The sequence below is a fragment of the Carlito syrichta genome, unplaced genomic scaffold (assembly GCF_000164805.1).
Source record: "Carlito syrichta isolate Samal-C Ts95f unplaced genomic scaffold, Tarsius_syrichta-2.0.1 Scaffold135689, whole genome shotgun sequence".
NCBI classification, from domain to species: Eukaryota; Metazoa; Chordata; class Mammalia; order Primates; family Tarsiidae; genus Carlito; species Carlito syrichta.
Genome location: NW_007079785.1, coordinates 9,501 through 25,053, shown reverse-complemented (window position 1 = coordinate 25,053; position 15,553 = coordinate 9,501). Strand labels below are relative to the sequence as shown.

General features: G+C 51.9%; 2 protein-coding genes across 3 annotated transcripts in view; both read right to left on the bottom strand.

The window, feature by feature from the left end:
• PFDN5 (prefoldin subunit 5) overlaps nt 1-2,370 on the bottom strand; it is a 4,309-nt gene extending 1,939 nt beyond the window's left edge. Inside the window, exons 1-5 of one of the 2 annotated variants that reach the window (XM_008049489.1) lie at nt 2,154-2,370; nt 1,847-1,949; nt 1,510-1,541; nt 716-790; nt 490-595 (exon numbers count right to left, since the gene is read on the bottom strand). In XM_008049489.1, the coding sequence (XP_008047680.1) occupies nt 490-595; nt 716-790; nt 1,510-1,541; nt 1,847-1,949; nt 2,154-2,225 (388 nt within the window). In that variant the 5' untranslated portion in view covers nt 2,226-2,370. The remainder of the gene's footprint in view (nt 1-489; nt 596-715; nt 791-1,509; nt 1,542-1,846; nt 1,950-2,153) is intronic. The other variant, XM_021708272.1, reaches the window with a different exon arrangement.
• Nucleotides 2,371-4,327: 1,957 nt separating this feature from the next.
• ESPL1 (extra spindle pole bodies like 1, separase) overlaps nt 4,328-15,553 on the bottom strand; it is an 18,069-nt gene continuing 6,843 nt past the window's right edge. Inside the window, exons 8-25 of the mRNA XM_008049488.2 lie at nt 14,526-14,697; nt 14,021-14,149; nt 13,731-13,887; nt 13,032-13,141; nt 10,520-11,508; nt 9,735-10,101; nt 9,372-9,527; nt 8,763-8,976; nt 8,474-8,664; nt 7,833-7,960; nt 7,593-7,715; nt 6,955-7,110; nt 6,517-6,687; nt 6,293-6,397; nt 6,007-6,122; nt 5,758-5,841; nt 5,470-5,626; nt 4,328-4,681 (exon numbers count right to left, since the gene is read on the bottom strand). Of these exons, the coding sequence (XP_008047679.1) occupies nt 5,599-5,626; nt 5,758-5,841; nt 6,007-6,122; nt 6,293-6,397; nt 6,517-6,687; nt 6,955-7,110; nt 7,593-7,715; nt 7,833-7,960; nt 8,474-8,664; nt 8,763-8,976; nt 9,372-9,527; nt 9,735-10,101; nt 10,520-11,508; nt 13,032-13,141; nt 13,731-13,887; nt 14,021-14,149; nt 14,526-14,697 (3,396 nt within the window). The 3' untranslated portion in view covers nt 4,328-4,681; nt 5,470-5,598. The remainder of the gene's footprint in view (nt 4,682-5,469; nt 5,627-5,757; nt 5,842-6,006; nt 6,123-6,292; nt 6,398-6,516; nt 6,688-6,954; nt 7,111-7,592; nt 7,716-7,832; nt 7,961-8,473; nt 8,665-8,762; nt 8,977-9,371; nt 9,528-9,734; nt 10,102-10,519; nt 11,509-13,031; nt 13,142-13,730; nt 13,888-14,020; nt 14,150-14,525; nt 14,698-15,553) is intronic.

The window sequence follows — 15,553 nt, the reverse complement described above, 5'->3', positions numbered from 1 at the left end:
TTTTTTTTTTTTTTTTTGAGTTGGAGTCTAACTCTGTCGCCCAGACTGGAGTGCAGTGGCCGCTCCCAGCCACTGCAACCTTGACCTGCTGGGCTCTGGCGATCCTTCCGCCTCAGCCTTCCAAGTAGCCAGAATTACACGTGTGCTACCACGACTGGCTAACTCTTTTATTTTACTGTAGAGATGAGGTCTCGCCTGCCCAGGCAGGTTTCAAACCCACGGGCTCGGGCAATCCACTCACCTCAGCCTCCCAAAGGCACGGGATTACAGGCTGAGCCACCGAGCCCGGCGATGATCTCTTCCTAAATTTCTCAAACACCCAACCTAGAAATTTACAAATAGTGGATACACAATACACAGATTCTAAAAACACCAGGGAAACATAATGGTTTTAATCCAGCAAAGAGAACACTCCCCTGGTTCACACTGCAATCTATGTTCTTTATCATGGAGGCAGAAGGGTCCAGAGGTGCTCCGGGCAGAGCTCACCCTGTTTCATGGCATGCTTCTCCTGGAGAGCTGGCTGGATTTTCTCCATCTGCTTGGTTAAGAAGTCTATCTTCCTCTTGAAGAAGTCCTTGGCATCCTCAGCTGTCTGCAAGATCAGAAGAATATGAGGGGCTAAAAGGAGACCCTTCTGCATGCTGCATGCTAGAGCTTTCCCTAAATTCCCTTCCCTGTTCAGAGGGGCATCCACATGCTTCCTCTCACTCACCTTCTCTACATAGTAGCCAGTTCCCACATCGATGAGCACATGTTCCACATCATGTAGCTTCCCAGGGACATACATCTGAGAAGTAAGGATTAAGGGAAAAACTAGCCCAGCATAAGCCATGATTTCATGTCAGCCAGCCTGCTTGGCTTCCTAAGACTCTCCTTTCCTTTTTTTTTTTGAGTTGGAGTCTCACTCTGTTGTAGTGACTGGAGTGCAGTGGCATGCTCACAGTCATTAGAGCCTTGACTTGCTGGGCTCAGGTGATCCTTCCGCCTCAGCCTTCCAAGTAACTGGAACTACAGGCATGTGCCTCCATGCCCAGCTAATTTTTTTTATTTACTATAGAGACGAGGTCTCACCAAGTTGCCCAGGCTGGTCTAGAACCCTTGGGCTCACAGTCCTCTAGCCTCTGCCTCTCAAAGTGCTGGGATTACAGGCTTGAGCCACCACGCCCGGCTTCCCTTTTTCTATAGCTTCCTATTTGTCTATTGCCTATGTCTTCTAAGTTATTAGCAAAAGTGTAAACCATCAATTTTATCTCTATATTAGATTGACAACCTCAAACAGTAAAGGGAAATATCACGCCTCAACACTACATAATCTTTAGTACTCACGAGGCATTAGCTAGATGTTGGTTGGAAGTTAAGATAAGTGATCTACAATGTGTGTATGAGAAAATTCTCAAAATAAAGGGGGAAGACACTCCGAAGTAATAAAAACTACCTCTACCCTTTTTGGGGGAGAGACAGAGAAGGGGAGAAGGCAGCAGGTAGCAGTTCCTGTGGGAAGGATACAGAACTCGTCAGTGGGACGAGTAATTCTTTCCCTGTGAAAGCAATGAGGACAAACACCTGGGGAAGGTTAGCAGCTCCAACGTTAAGACGTTAAAGACAGTTCCAACAGAGCACAGCGCCCACAGCGTGGGTGAAAGGACAGAAACGGGGCAACAGGAGCAGAGGAACGTCCCGTATACTTCAATGCTATGTAGGCAACATGCAAAGCGCTCATGCAGCGGGATACAGTACGTAATGGATTGTTTTCTCGTCTCACATAAGGAAAACTGGACGAGGCGGGACGGGAGAAGCAGGCTCGCCACATTCCCCCGGGTGCCCTCACCCGCCTACCCCATACCCTCGTTGCTCTTGTTTAGCACGTTCAGGCAGTCCTTGGCTTCCACATACTTGGTCTGTACCACCTTGAGCTGGGTAATGGACGTGGACAAGAACTCCACTTCCTACACAGGACGGGAAAGAGGGTCAGTGTGCGGCCGGGGAGAGGAGTGCGGCCGGGGAGGGGGCGGGTCCTCGAACCGGACAGGGGTTTCGTCTGGGAAAGAAGCCTCCCGAACTTCGCAGGAACTAGGGGCGAGGAAGCCCGCGTGGATGGGAGATGTGGTGGGACCTAGAGGGAAAGGTGTGCCTCTGGGGCCCGCCCCCACCTGGTCCAGCTGGTTCTTGAGCATTTCTAGCTGCGGCAGATTCAGCTCCGTGATGTTAATCGACTGCGCCATGTTGGGAAGCACTAACGAAGAGGAAGCCCGCCTGGCGAGCTACGCTCTAGCCGTCCTCTGCTCATCTCGATGGCTGCGCCGGGAAGTCTCTCTGCGCTACACATCTCTATGGTCCTCGGTCCCGGAGAGGAAGGCGGGGCTTGCGTTGCCCTGGGAGTCGCTTTTGCTTGCAGAAGTAACCGCGTGCTCTATTCGTAAAATATCCTAAGCCTGAGGCCGGGCGCGGGGCTTAAGCCTATAAACCCAGCACTTTGAGAGGCCGAGGTGAGAGGACTGCCTGAGTCCAGGGGTTCGAGACCAACCTAGGCACCTTGGGGAGACCTCATCTCTACAATAAATCAAAAAATTAGGCAGGTGTGGTGGCGCTGTGCCTGCAGTTCCAGCTTGGAAGGCTGAGGCGGATGGATCGCCTGAGCTCAGCAGGTGGAGGCTGCGGAAGCAAAGTGCCACCGCACTCCCGGAGTGAGTCCCCAATTGAAGGGAAAAAAAAATGTGTGTGTATATACACACACACACACATATATACACATATATATATGCCACCAAGCCTGGCCAACTTCAAATTCTTAAAGTCCTCAGGACACAGCCACAATACTGCAAAGTAGTGTTTGCTACTCTACGTGGGTATCAGCCTAGTGAGTGACAGGCTGGGAGGCCTGTGAAGTTCGTTGGTCCTGGAATATTGTGAAGATGGTCCCTTGAGCAGATGAAATGCAAGAGTGTGGAGGTGGAGAGGACAGCACACAGAACACGAGATTAACCAGTAAAATGCTTTACCACGTGCTACATGAAGGGATACCTGAAAGGGTAAGGTATGTGCTCTGGAGGAGCTTGGCAATTGCATGAGTAGACCCCCCACTGAGTACACGCACTGATAAGTGTAACAGCTGTATGTGGAGGAGAGCAGCAGCCATCCAACGTCCACTGAGGAGGGAGGAAGGGAAACAGGCGTTAAAGCTGGTGCCAGTCACTCCCAGGACAGCTGAGGCAGGAAGACAGGACATATGGGATGGTACTTGGTCAAAACAACCCTTCTATGTCCTGTCTCCACTTAGCATTTCGATGCTTCTCTCCTTTTCAACGTTGTCTGCTGAGGCCCAGGGGGTCTACTTTGTCCTGTGGCTTTGCCTTTCTTCCCAAGGCTCTCAAATGTGGTCTCCTGTTAACTGTTCCCATCTGCTTACAGTGCCACATAGTGGAAAGGGGGCAGTCATCTTGTCTTTATTTTTTTTATTTATTTTTTTGAGTTGGAGTCCCACTGTTGCCCAGACTGGAGTGCAGTGGCCACTCCCAGCCACCGCAGCCTCGACCTGCTGGGCTCCGGTGATCCTTCCGCCTCAGCCTCCCAAGTAGCTGGAACTACAGGCACACACTACATGCCCGGCTGATTTTTTTTATTTATTGTAGAGATGAGGTCTCGCCAAGTTGCCCAGGCGGGTCTTAAACCCGCCGCCTCTCATCTTGTCTTTAAATGTTCTCAGATAGGCTGGGCGTGGTGGCTCATGCCTATATAATCCCAGCACTTTGGGAGGTGAAGGCGAGAGGATTCCCGAGTCTAGGGGTTCGAGACCAGCCTGAACAACTTAGCGAGACCTCGTCTCTACAATAAAGAAAATTAGCTGGGTATAGTGGCATGTGCCTGTGGTTCCAGCTACTTGGAAGAATCTCTTGAGCCCAGCAGGTTGAAGCTGTGGTGGCCTTGAGCATGCCACTACACTCTAGCCTGGCAAGAGAATGAGACTCCGACTCAAAAAATAAAAAAAAAAAGAGTTCTTGCCGGGCTTGATGGCTCAGCCTGTAATCCTGCGCCTTTGGGAGGCTGAGGTGAGTGAACTGCCTGAGCCCGCGGGTTCGAGACCCACCTGGGCAACTTGGCGAGACCTCATCTCTACAATAAATCAAAAAAGAGCCAGGTGTGGTAGCGTGCACCTGTATTTCCAGCTACTTGGAAGGCTGAGGCGGAAGGATCGCCGGAGCCCAGCAGGTCGAGGCTGCGGTGGCCGGGAGCGGCCACTGCACTCCAATCTGGGTAACAGAGACTCCAACTCAAAAAAAAAAAAAAAAGAGTTCTCAGATCAACCACACAAATCAGGGTTTAGACAATGTATCTTTATTATATTGAGATTAAATCAAAAGGAAATGTTTTATATAAAACACTGGGGAAAAAAATCTTTAAAATATTTATTCTAAGGATTATTTAATTGGAGGTCAGCAGTTACATAGCTTCCATCAGGAATAAGACAGCTCCAAGGGGTCACCGCAGAGAGACAGGCAAGCCATAGGCTACAGGTGCAGCCCCAATAAGGTACTTGAGACGGGGAGCCTGGCGGGCCTGGTTAACATAGTAGAGAAGGGGAGCCCCTGGGCCCGCTCCAAGCCAGCCCTGCAGCAGAGCCTCTGTGTAGCGGTCAATGTCACGATCGGTCACATCCCAGAGATTACCCAGAAACAAGGGGCTGGGAAAAAAGGAAAAAATACAAAGTCAGGGTTCTAAAACAATACATAGGAAAACACCATTGGGACTGGTGGTGGGTGAGTAGAGATGAACTTTTTTTGTTTTTTTGTTTTTTTTTGAGTAGGAGTCTCGCTCTGTCACCCATGCTGGAGGGCAGAGGCATGCCCCCAGCCACTGCAGCCTCGACCTGCTGGGCTTAGGCGATCCTTCCGCCTCAGCCTTCCAAGTAACTGGAACTACAGGTACTTGGCACACACCACCAAGCCCGGCTAATTTTTTAATTTATTGTAGAGATGAGGTCTCTTCAAATTGCCCAGGGTGGTCTCGAATCCATAGCCTCAGGCAATCCTCTCACCTAGACCTCCCAAAGTGCTGGGATTGTAGGCTTGAGCCATTGTGCCTGGCCTAGATGAGGAACTTCTTTGTCCTTAGTTCCAAGGGAACAGAAGGGGCTTAAGGGCAACAAAGTGAGACCTCATCTCTGCAAAAAATAGAAAATTAGCAGGGGGCAGTGGCACATGTGTATAGTCCCAGCTACTCAGGAGGCTGAGGCAGAAGGATCACTGGAGCCCAGGAGTTCAGGCTGCAGTGAGCCGTGATTGCATCTCTACTCCAACCTGGGTTACAGGGGCTAAGGGTTAAAGGGCCAGGCATGCCAGGGAACTAGGATGGGAGGAAGGTGGGACGCAAGAGGAAGGATTCAGGACTCAGACCTGGGAAACGACCGGGGCTGAGGGTAGGACTCACTAAGAATGTCCTAGAGGTCGGGTCTTGCCCTTTCAGACTCACCAGCCGGCCATGATGTACTTGAGCACGATGCCGGCTCCCTCCAGGTTTCCATGTGCAGCCAAGGCTGCGCTGCTACAGCCAAACAGCAGGGCCACTGCCTGGCAGCTCTGCCGCAGGACGGCCTGCCCATCAAGGAAGCGGGCACCAGCCCCATGCCCTGCATAGCTAAGGCAGAAGAGGTGCCATGAGCCTCTTCCTGTGTCCCCAGAGGCTCTGAAGTCCCAAAGCAACTCACTGTGCTCCCATCTTTGGGATCGCCCCTCCCCACCTCCCCAGCCCAAGACTCACATGTATAAGTCATGCTCTGTCAGGGCTGCCTCCACCTGTTTGGGGCTCGGCACCTCCCCGACTACCCCTTTCCAGCCAGCTTCACTGCAGGGAAAAGAAAGAATAGGGAACAGCATGGCAGGGGTCATGTGACAAAGGGGCCAGAGGGACATTAGAAAGAAGGCAGGCTGTAACAATTCTGGAGAAAAGGCACATTGCCGCTGTGCTACGCCTACCCTTCCCAGCCCTTCTTGTCCTTACTCCCCTGACCTGCTAAAAGTGGCTCGGAAGTGCTCCTCTGTGCTTGACAGGTTATTGTGAGGGTTCAGGACGTAGAAGGTTCTCTGCGGGTCTACCCCTTGGCTCAGCACCGATGAAATCCCAGACTGAGGAGGGGACAATGGTGATGAGGACCCTGGTCTCACCAGGAGGCCCAAGCTCCAACAAACTCAGCCTCTCTCCACATCTGACCCATGCCTAAGTCCCCCTCCACTCTTCCCAGGTCTCTCTGCCCTTTCTTCAGATCTTCCCCCAAGCACTGCCCCCAGAATTCCACCTCTTTGACGATGGAGTAGCTGAGCAGAAACCGGAAAGAGGGCAGCCGGGTGACAGGCAGTGTCTGGAGGCTGGGCATGCTTTCCCATGGCAGCTTCTGCAAGTCCTAGGCAAAAAACACTCAGGGTTACTGTCCGGAGCCATGTGTATGCAGGAGTCAGAGGGGCATGGGGACGAGCTGGTGCCACTGCCCACTGGACAATGCCTCTCCACCCAGCTCCTTACCTTGTCTAGCACCAAGACAAGGTGCCCATCGCTTGGTACTGGCAGGCCCTGCAGATGTCCTACTGCCTCACTCAGGAGCTTTTGAGCTCGCTCTGGCTGGGTTGGGCACAGCCCGTAGGCCAGGGTCTGAATGTCCTGAGGGCTAAGGGTACTGGCACTGCTGAGCACGATCTGCAGGAGAACAGTGCTTAGTGACAGCCTGACTCTCATCTCCACTCGCAATGGCTGGTGAGAAGGAATTAAGTCTAATTTCTGGCCAGTCCTGGTGGCTCTTGACTGTAATCCCAATACTTTGGGAGGCTGAGACAAGAGGATGGCTTGAAGTCAGGAGTTTGAGACCAGCCTGGGCAATACAGTAAGACCTTGTCTCTACCAAAACGAACAAAAATACCCCCCCAAAAGCGTAGTTTCTTCCCCTTCCCTGCTGTCTTAACTCACTTTCAACAGAGTAGAGTCAGGATATTTCCAGCCACATTTCTGCAGCTGCTCTTGCAGGTGGGAGGCCTCCTGGGCAGGGCCGGGCTCCTCACTGGATGGTAGCAGCAGCACCCTCCAGCAGCCCAGCACAGACTTCTCTAAGGAGGTGATGAGAGCCTGAATGCAGAGGGTAGAGCCTTGGGTCAAAGAGGAAGCCAAGCTTCTTCCTCACAGACACTGCCATTCTAGAGAGGAGGAAACAGGTTTTTCTATGTGTGTATTCGTCTACCTTTCTACCAGTCATAGAAGGCAAGAGTCTAGAAATGTTTTTCATGTTCTAAAACTCTGGGAAAGTATGGACTAGTTGTTATATGTCCCTATGCTGTGACAAACATGAGCAGGTGGGCAATGAAAGTGAAAGCTGACAGCAGACCAGGATCCTTTTTCTTCTGCCCCTCAGTGTTTCACTGCCATACTCTCTTCACGTTTGGGGCTCTCATTTAAAGTCCTTCCATGTGACACAGTTTTTAAATTTAGTCCTATATTTCCAGAAAGGACTTGAAGTAGCTTCAGTACTGACCCAGGACCTCTAACATGGAAGACACTAGTGTCCCTGGGTCATCCTAGGGTGGGCCTAACCCCTTCCCTGAAGCACACACCTCCATCCTGTGGTCCAGTTCTAGCCGCCCTGTCCACCATTCTCGCTTGTCAGTACAGCTGCTGTTCTCTTTCTGCTCCTTCTGGATGGCATCAAACTCACTCAAGACTGAGCTCAGAGGAAGCTTTGGGAGATGGGTTGTGAGATCTCTGTCCATGTGACCACCACCTCTCCATCCCATGGCCACAAAATGTGAGAAGCCCACCCAGCCCAACTTTGCTCTGTGGTCCAGGAATCCTACCTTGTTCTGGGCAGTGGGGATCTGCACAGTCACCGGAGGACTGCCCTTTTCCAGCCGGGTCAGCAGAAGGGTGTTGCCCATGGTTCCAGGTTGGAGGGTAGCCACGGCCAATACGCACACAGTCACTCCTGACACACAAGACATACCCACAATCATTTAAGTTGTCACAAGGGATTCCTTTCCCTGCCTCTGGCACTCAGTCCCTATCTGCCACTCAAGATAGCTCCCAGAAGCCTTTCCTTGTTACTGGAATTCCAGGTGATCTGAATGGCCCCAACAGCTCGCTGTGGACAGAGATCATGTCTTGTGCTTCTTTGTGTCCCTCATAGCAACTAACAAAGGGCCCTGCAGAGTGAGGCACTCAGATCGTCTGGTAATGTGTTTCATGTTAGTGTAGGAAGACCCTAGACATCTGAACTCACCCTGGAAGAAACTGGATTTGCTGGTAACTCAAACTTGAGGTTTTAAAAAAAAACAACTTCCTGACTTAGGATATGTCTGTCTGGTGAGAGAAACAAAATGGCTAACAGGTGAAAGGACACGACATAAGGGTCATATATCTATGTAAACTAGCCAATGCCTGAAACTCCTACCCCGGTTCTCAGTAAGGACAGAAAAGGACAGAGAACTGGCCAGTGTACCACTGGGGATGAGAACCAGGCAGTCCTGGAAGCGTTCCTTCTCGGGCTGAGGGAAGTGGCCAGATCCTGACGCCCTGAAGGAAAAGAGGTGCTGGATGCGGGTCAGGGGGACATCGCCAGGCCTCTCCTGAAGACTCAGCCCCTGCAGCTGTTCTGTCATCTCCAGAGATCCTCGGTGCTTCTGGGCTTTGCTGCAGGTGACACAGGTAGGGTGAGGTCCCCCTCCTTCAGTCTGGACCCTTCCTCCAGTCTGCCCCAGCAGGAGTCTTGGGGGAGGGGAGGCACCCACCTGAGCCGTCTGTGGAGGTAGGTGAGTAGCTGGTGGCGACAGGTGATGGAGACAGACTCGGAGACAAGGAAGGCAGTGGCATAGGGATCCCGGTGGCCCAGGCACAAGGCCAGAAAGCGGCAGATGTGGGCATAGAGCCCACTAGGAGGACAGTGACTGACACCCCGGAAAGCAATGCTCAGTGAGTCACAGATGGAATCCAGGGTAGAAAGACCTAGAAGAGCAAGACACTTGCTCTATTGACGAATCCTCTATTTCCTGCTCTATTTCCTTGCTCTATTGACGAATCCTCTATTTCCTCATTGACTGGAACTTTCCCAGGAGTCTTTATCTCGTCTCTCACAGGGAAGACAGCAGTTACCTCTCATGAAGGGCAGTGTGCCAAATGAGGTGCCACGCAACCTACAGGCATCAACTCCACACTCCATCTACCCCAAGCCCCATTTTACAGTGAAGGAAACAGAGGCTCAGAGAGGTTAAGTGACTTGCATACAGCTGGTAGAGCGTGTTGGGATTCAAATCCAGGCTGAAAGGCTCCCTGACTCAGAGACCCAAAGCCATGGGCAGACTGGAAAGACACACCCAAACATCGGGAGTCGGCATATTCACCAATGGCCGCAGGGGCTGAAGGGAGCCGGAGGCCAAGGTCCCTGTCACTCCCCTTGTCTGGGCACAGGGTGGGCAGCTCCTCCTTGCTGGAATCCCGCCTCAGCAGCTCCCGTTCTCCTGTGGCTATGTCAGGGCCAGGAGCTGGGGCCTTCCCACCTAGGGAGAGAGCATGACCTTGTCACAGTGCTCCTCTTCCTGCCATCCCCTTTACTCTCCCTTCTGTAATCCCAGCCCCCTGGAGCCAGTGAAAGAATGTTCTTTCTGCACTGCCCTGGCATCGGTTATTTCTTGTGCTTTGGCCCCAGGGCAGACCCTTCTACTTCTCAAACACACCCCTTCTACCTCTCACCCCGGCCATCATACCTGAGGCTGAGTCTTCCCCATCAGAGCCCCTCAGGATTTCAAAGCTCATTTCTGACCAGTTGCCAGTCAGTTCCTCCTCAGGGATAGTCCTCATAACCTCAGGGCCAAGCCTGGCCTGGTCACAAAGGGTGTCCTGGGGGCCCTGCTCCTCACAATGTCTTGATGCCACCTTCTTGGCCTGCTGGCTCCTGCCACTCAGGCTAGGGTGCCCCGGGGTACTACCTGGGGCAACCACTGCATCAGTCTTCAAGTTCAGGCCCTTCCTTGCCCGGCCCCGGCCAGCTGTGCCCCGTCTCTTAGGCTCCTTTGCCAGCTGTGCCTTGGCTGAAACAGGGTCTTCTAAGTCACTGTCGTCACTGAAATTCACCTGGGATCAGAGGGAAAGGGAGAAGGACGAGGGATCTTCAGTGACAAGACACCTTCTGACAGCAGGTGGTGCTGTGGAGGAACCAGCAGGTACCATCACAGAGGACTCTGGAAGCTCTAAGAATTAACTTCCCACCTGACACCCCTCTCAGTCAGGGGCAGTGACTCTTGGGTGTGGAAGGAGGGAACAGAAGATAAGAACAAAGGATGAAAAGGGAGTTAAGAAAAGTGCCTTCTGCTGAAACAAAGGGAGACTTGGAACTAGGGCTTGCTGTGGAAGATATAGAGGTCCTGCAGAGATCAGGAGAGACTGAGGTTCCACTGGGCCCTGGGAAGCTGTTCCACAGGGACACCTGGGCTGCAGAACGCTCTTCTCCAGGATCCCCCCACGCAACACCACCCAGCATGTCCCACCTCACCTTGAGCCGCGTCTGGACCCGCCGTTGCACCCTGGGGGCCTGGGGAACTTCAGGCTTGTTCTTTGTAGAGTAGACTTCCTCAAACACGGTGAAGGGGACCCGAGGGCCAGCCTGCCTGACCCGGCCTGGGGGCTTAGGTGTGCAGGGCGGTCCTCCACCTTCCAGACCATTCTGAGAGGGAAGACGGAGGCGCAGGGAAGCAGAGGCTACCTGCTGGCGCCCTCGTCCAGGACGTTTTTGGCTCTGCGTCTTGGAGGGCTCTGAGTCTGGGGGGCTTTTTATTAATGGTGGCTGCCAGCCCCAGCAGCCTGCAAAACACTGGGGTATATAGCAGCTGAGACCAGCCAGCTTTGCAAGGGACTGAATCAAGAGCAGGTTGGCTCGCCAGGGCTCCAGGTAGGGTATCCGTGAGGTTACAAACTTCAGCCCTGACTCCAAAACCTTCCACAGGCTCTTGTTTGATGGCTGGCACAAGCCCTCCAGTGCCAGCTGTGTGTATGCCTGAGCCAAGGTCTCATCCAGAAGGCTTGGGATGGGGGTTAGGGGTGTTTTATGATTCAGGGCAGCTTGGAGAGCTCGTGTGAGACGCTTAGTGGCTGCAGGGCAACCCTTCAGCACAACCTGCAGCAGATCCAATCCCTGGGCCTGATGGCCCATGGCCAGCCTCACCCCTGCTGTGACTAACACCCAACGCAGACAGACTGCTGAGAGTACAGGGCTGGCACAGAGCAAGCAGTCACAGGTGGGTGAATGGGACAGGAAGCTGGGGCTGGGCTGGGGCTTGGTTTTCAAGATCGGGGAGGAGTTTGTAGAAGGTGCTATGGGGCCAGGCTCCTTGGCCACTGTGGCCACTAGCTCCAGTGCAGGGCCTTTTAAGAAGGGCTCTTCCTCTGGGAGCTGCGGAGGACAGGGAACCTGGGCTTGCTGCTTTCCCTTCTGCAAGTGGACCTTTTTCACAGAGTCCGGGTGCTGGGCCAGCCCGCCAAACTCTGGGGAGAGGGCAGAACAAGAATTACAAAATTAAGAAATGGTCTCAAGCACTCCCTAGGCTACCTCAGGGTCTAACTCCCTAGTAGATATGTTGCTTACTTATAAGTTACTCACATATATTACTGTATAACACACTTAGGTATTAGTATAGCTTATTATTTTGTAGATAAAGTCGCTAATGTTTTCTTCCCAACCAACAATAAATCAACATAGTCCACAAAGCCCACATCTGCAGCTCAGAAAAGTAGGCCAGTACCAGGAGGCCCATACCTGGATCCTGCCTCCTGCCCTGAGTAGCCTTCTGATTCTGGCCCAAAACATTGGCTTTCTCAACTTTTGTTTTTAAGTTGGGGTCTCACTCTGTCATCCAAGCTGAAGTGCAGTGGTATGATCACGGCTCACCACAGTCTCACCTTCTGGGCTCAGGCAATCCTTCTGCCTCAGCCACTCAAGCAGCTGGGACTATAGGCATGTACCACCACATCTGGCGAACTTTTCTATTTTTTGTAGAGATGAAGTCTTGCTATGTTGCCTAGTCTTGTCTCAAACAATCCTCCCAAAGTGCTGGGATTACAGGATTGAGCCACCTCACCTGGTTCAAGATTCTCATTTAACAAGTGAAAAAAAATCTATGTTCTCACCTAACTACAGGGTTTTGTGTGGGGCAAATTAAATACCAAAGGTAGGCTGGGCTTGTTGGCTCAGCCTGTAATCCCACGCTTTAGGAGGCCAAGGTAAGTGGATTGCCTGAGCTCGCAGGTTCAAGACCCACCTGGTCAACTTGGCAAGACCTCATCTCTACAATAAATAAAAAATCAAGCCGGGCTCGTTGGTTCAGCCTGTAATCCCACACCTTTGGGAGGCTGAGGTGAGTGGATTGCCTGAGCACATGGGTTTGAGACCCGCCTGGGCAACTTGGCGAGACCTCATCTCTACAATAAATCAAAAAATCAGCTGGGCGTAGTAGTGTATGCCTGTAATTCCGGCTACTCGGAAGGCTGAGGTGGAAGGATCACCGGAGCCCAGCAAGTCGAGGCTGCGGTGGCCGGGAGCGGCCACTGCACTCCAGTCTGGGCGACCGAGTAAGACTCCAACTCAAAAAATAAATAAATAAAATAAAATAAAATAAAAAAATAAAAAATCAGCCGGGTGTGGTAGCGTGTGCCTGTAATTCTGGCTACTCAGAAGGCTGAGGCGGAAGGATTGTGGAAGCCCAGCGGGTCGAGGCTGCGGTGGCAGAGTGAGACTCCAACTCAAAAAAAAAAAAATTTACTTAAAACAAATCTAAATTTAAATAGCCAAAATGCATTTGGCAGTGCTGAGAACTAGAAGTAGGCAGAGTTTGTCCTGGACAAGCTGTCTGAAGGAAGGAGGCCAGTGGTCTGACTGAAGTCAAAGAGTGTTGCCCTGAGACCAGAAGTGTCTGACTTAGAAGGAAACCAGACCTTCACATACAAAGATGCGTTGTGGTGTGTGTATTATTTTCACTACTGCCCACGAGCATGGGGGAATAGCTGCTCACCTGTGCAAGATTCCAGCAAGAACAGAACCTGCTGCAGGTCTGACTGGCAGAGGTCAACATCACTGCGGGTCAGCTCCAGCTCACTCTTCAGCACCAGGAACAGGGCACACCTAGGTGGGAGAGGAGAGCAGAGCCAACCAGGGAAATCCTTTAGTTCCCTGGAGGGTCCTTCTCTTTGCCCCTTTCCCAAGCAGAGTCAGCACCATCCTTCCCTGCCCTCAGAAGGTCTTCACTCCCTAAAGCTGACTTTTCCTCCCTGAGGAAAGACCTCTGTCCTGTCATCCCCAACTCTCCCGTTGCATTAGGACATGATTTCCCAAACTCCTCAAAAAAAGAAAAGAAGTGGCCATGAGTGTGCCACTGCACTCCAGCCTGGGCGATGAGAGTGAGACTCCAACCAAAAAAAAAAAAGAAAAGATCCCATGAACAAATTCATGAAGGGAAACACTGTATATATCACATCTCCCCTTTGGAGACTGACAATGTGTATGAACACACTGAAGGATGTAGAGAGTCCTAGGGGAAATAAAAACATGTACCCTTGATTAACCAACCTTTCCCACCATTTAGCCACGGAATGCCTTCTTTCACAATCCCTCTAAACATAACATGTCATCTGGGAACGGTTTAGGAATCCACGGTCAAGAATGCACAGCACTGAGGGGCCAGAATCGACATCCTCTCAGGCCCTATACTCACTGGCGTGGTATCTGCAGCTTTGTTGTCAGTTTCAGGGCCTCCAAGCAAAAGGCCTTGGCTTCACTCACACTACCCAGCCGGCCCAGGTGGCAGACCAGCTTCTCAGAGCAGCTCAGAACCTCTGTAAGAACCTGCCATTTTTGTACCAGATTTTCACCTGCAGCAAAGGGGAGAGGCAAAACAAGCACCACTCAGCCACAGTCTGGATCCTCTGGAGACAAAACTGCCAGCCCTCCCATATAGGCTGCAGATCCATCCCCATAGGGCTCTGCTCTCCTCCTCAGACCCACCATAGTCCAGGAACGGTGTCTCCACAGCTGCTTTCTGAACTGAGAGGACATCACGGCCCATCAGCAGGAGGATGACGCTTCGGAGGAGCTTATGGGAGTCTATGAGTGCAACTTCAGGTGTCTGCCAGCCTGTAGTAGGTGGGGCAAAGAAGGAAGATGATGTGGCCAGAACATCTGCCACCTTCAACTAAGATAGCAAATGCAAAACATGCTGCCCAATCTTTTCTTTCTGCAACTAAGGCAGACGATGCTAATCAATCACAGAATTCTTTCCCTCTGAGATCCCATGGGGTCTCAGAATCCTCAGTATTACAGGCAGTCACTCATTAACTGATTAGAGTCAGCAGGCAAGCTGAAACCCATCTGCAACTCCAGGTCTAGTCTGTGCAGGTTCTGGGTAAGCCAGTCCACACAGGTAACCAGCAGAGGGGATGAGGGTGAGAGGAGCTGACAGCAGACAAAACATACACATCACCCAGGGAAGCCATCTACCCTACTCTTTCACCTTGGGCACAGAGCTGCTCCCATAGGGAATCCGAGAGGCTGTCTGATGGGAGGCTAAGGTAGACTGCCACCAGTTGCAGGGCCTGGACACGCAGCAAGTACCAAGCCTTGGATGACTTCTGGAGGGCAGGATCCTGAAGGACAGACAGCAGCAGAGACACGCCCTCGGTGACCTGAGAGGGATGGGGCCGGAGGAGAGAGGTGAAGTCAGACAAGCATTTCAGAGCCTGAGATGCCCTGGAGAACATACAGCCCAACCCCCTGCTTTTAGGAATGATAAAAGCTATAGAGAAAAAAATTAGAGGCTAAGAGGATACACGACTTGGCCAAGTCACACTGAAAGCTTAAGAGAAAACGCAGGCCTTTTGGATTTCTAGTCGAGGGCTCCAGTGCCTTCCCGGAATCACTACTGTCCCAGTTTTTAGTCACAGGACCGACATTCCCTCTTGCCCATGAGGAAACTGGAAAAGAAAGCCAGGCACGGTTGCTCACACCTGTAATCCCAGCACTTTGGGAGGCAGAGGCAAGAGGATTGCCTGAGCCCACAGGTTCCAGACCAGCCTGGACAACATGGTGAGACCTCATCTCTACAATAAATAAAAATTTAAAAAGTTAGCCGGGCATGGTAGTGCATGCCTGAAGTTTCAGCAACTTGGAAGGCAGAAGCGGAAGGATCGCCTGAGCCCAGTAGGTCAATGCTGCCATGGTCGTGAGCCTGTCACTGCACTTCAGCCTGGGTGACAGAGTAAGACTCCGACACACACACACACACACACACACACAAGAAAAAAAAAAAAAAAAGAGAGGGATGGTATTGCCGCCAGAGGACCAGTAAACAAGCCACTGGCGAAAACAAGGGTAGGATGTGTTAAGTCAGGCAAATACCCAGAAAATCCTAAAATCTAACACTCAGGACCTTCGGGGAATAAAAAGTGAGAATAAAAATAAATAGCCAGGCTCAGTGGCTCAGCCTGTAATCCCTCGCCTTTGGGAGGCTGAGGTGAGTGGATTGCCTGAGCCCGTGAGTTC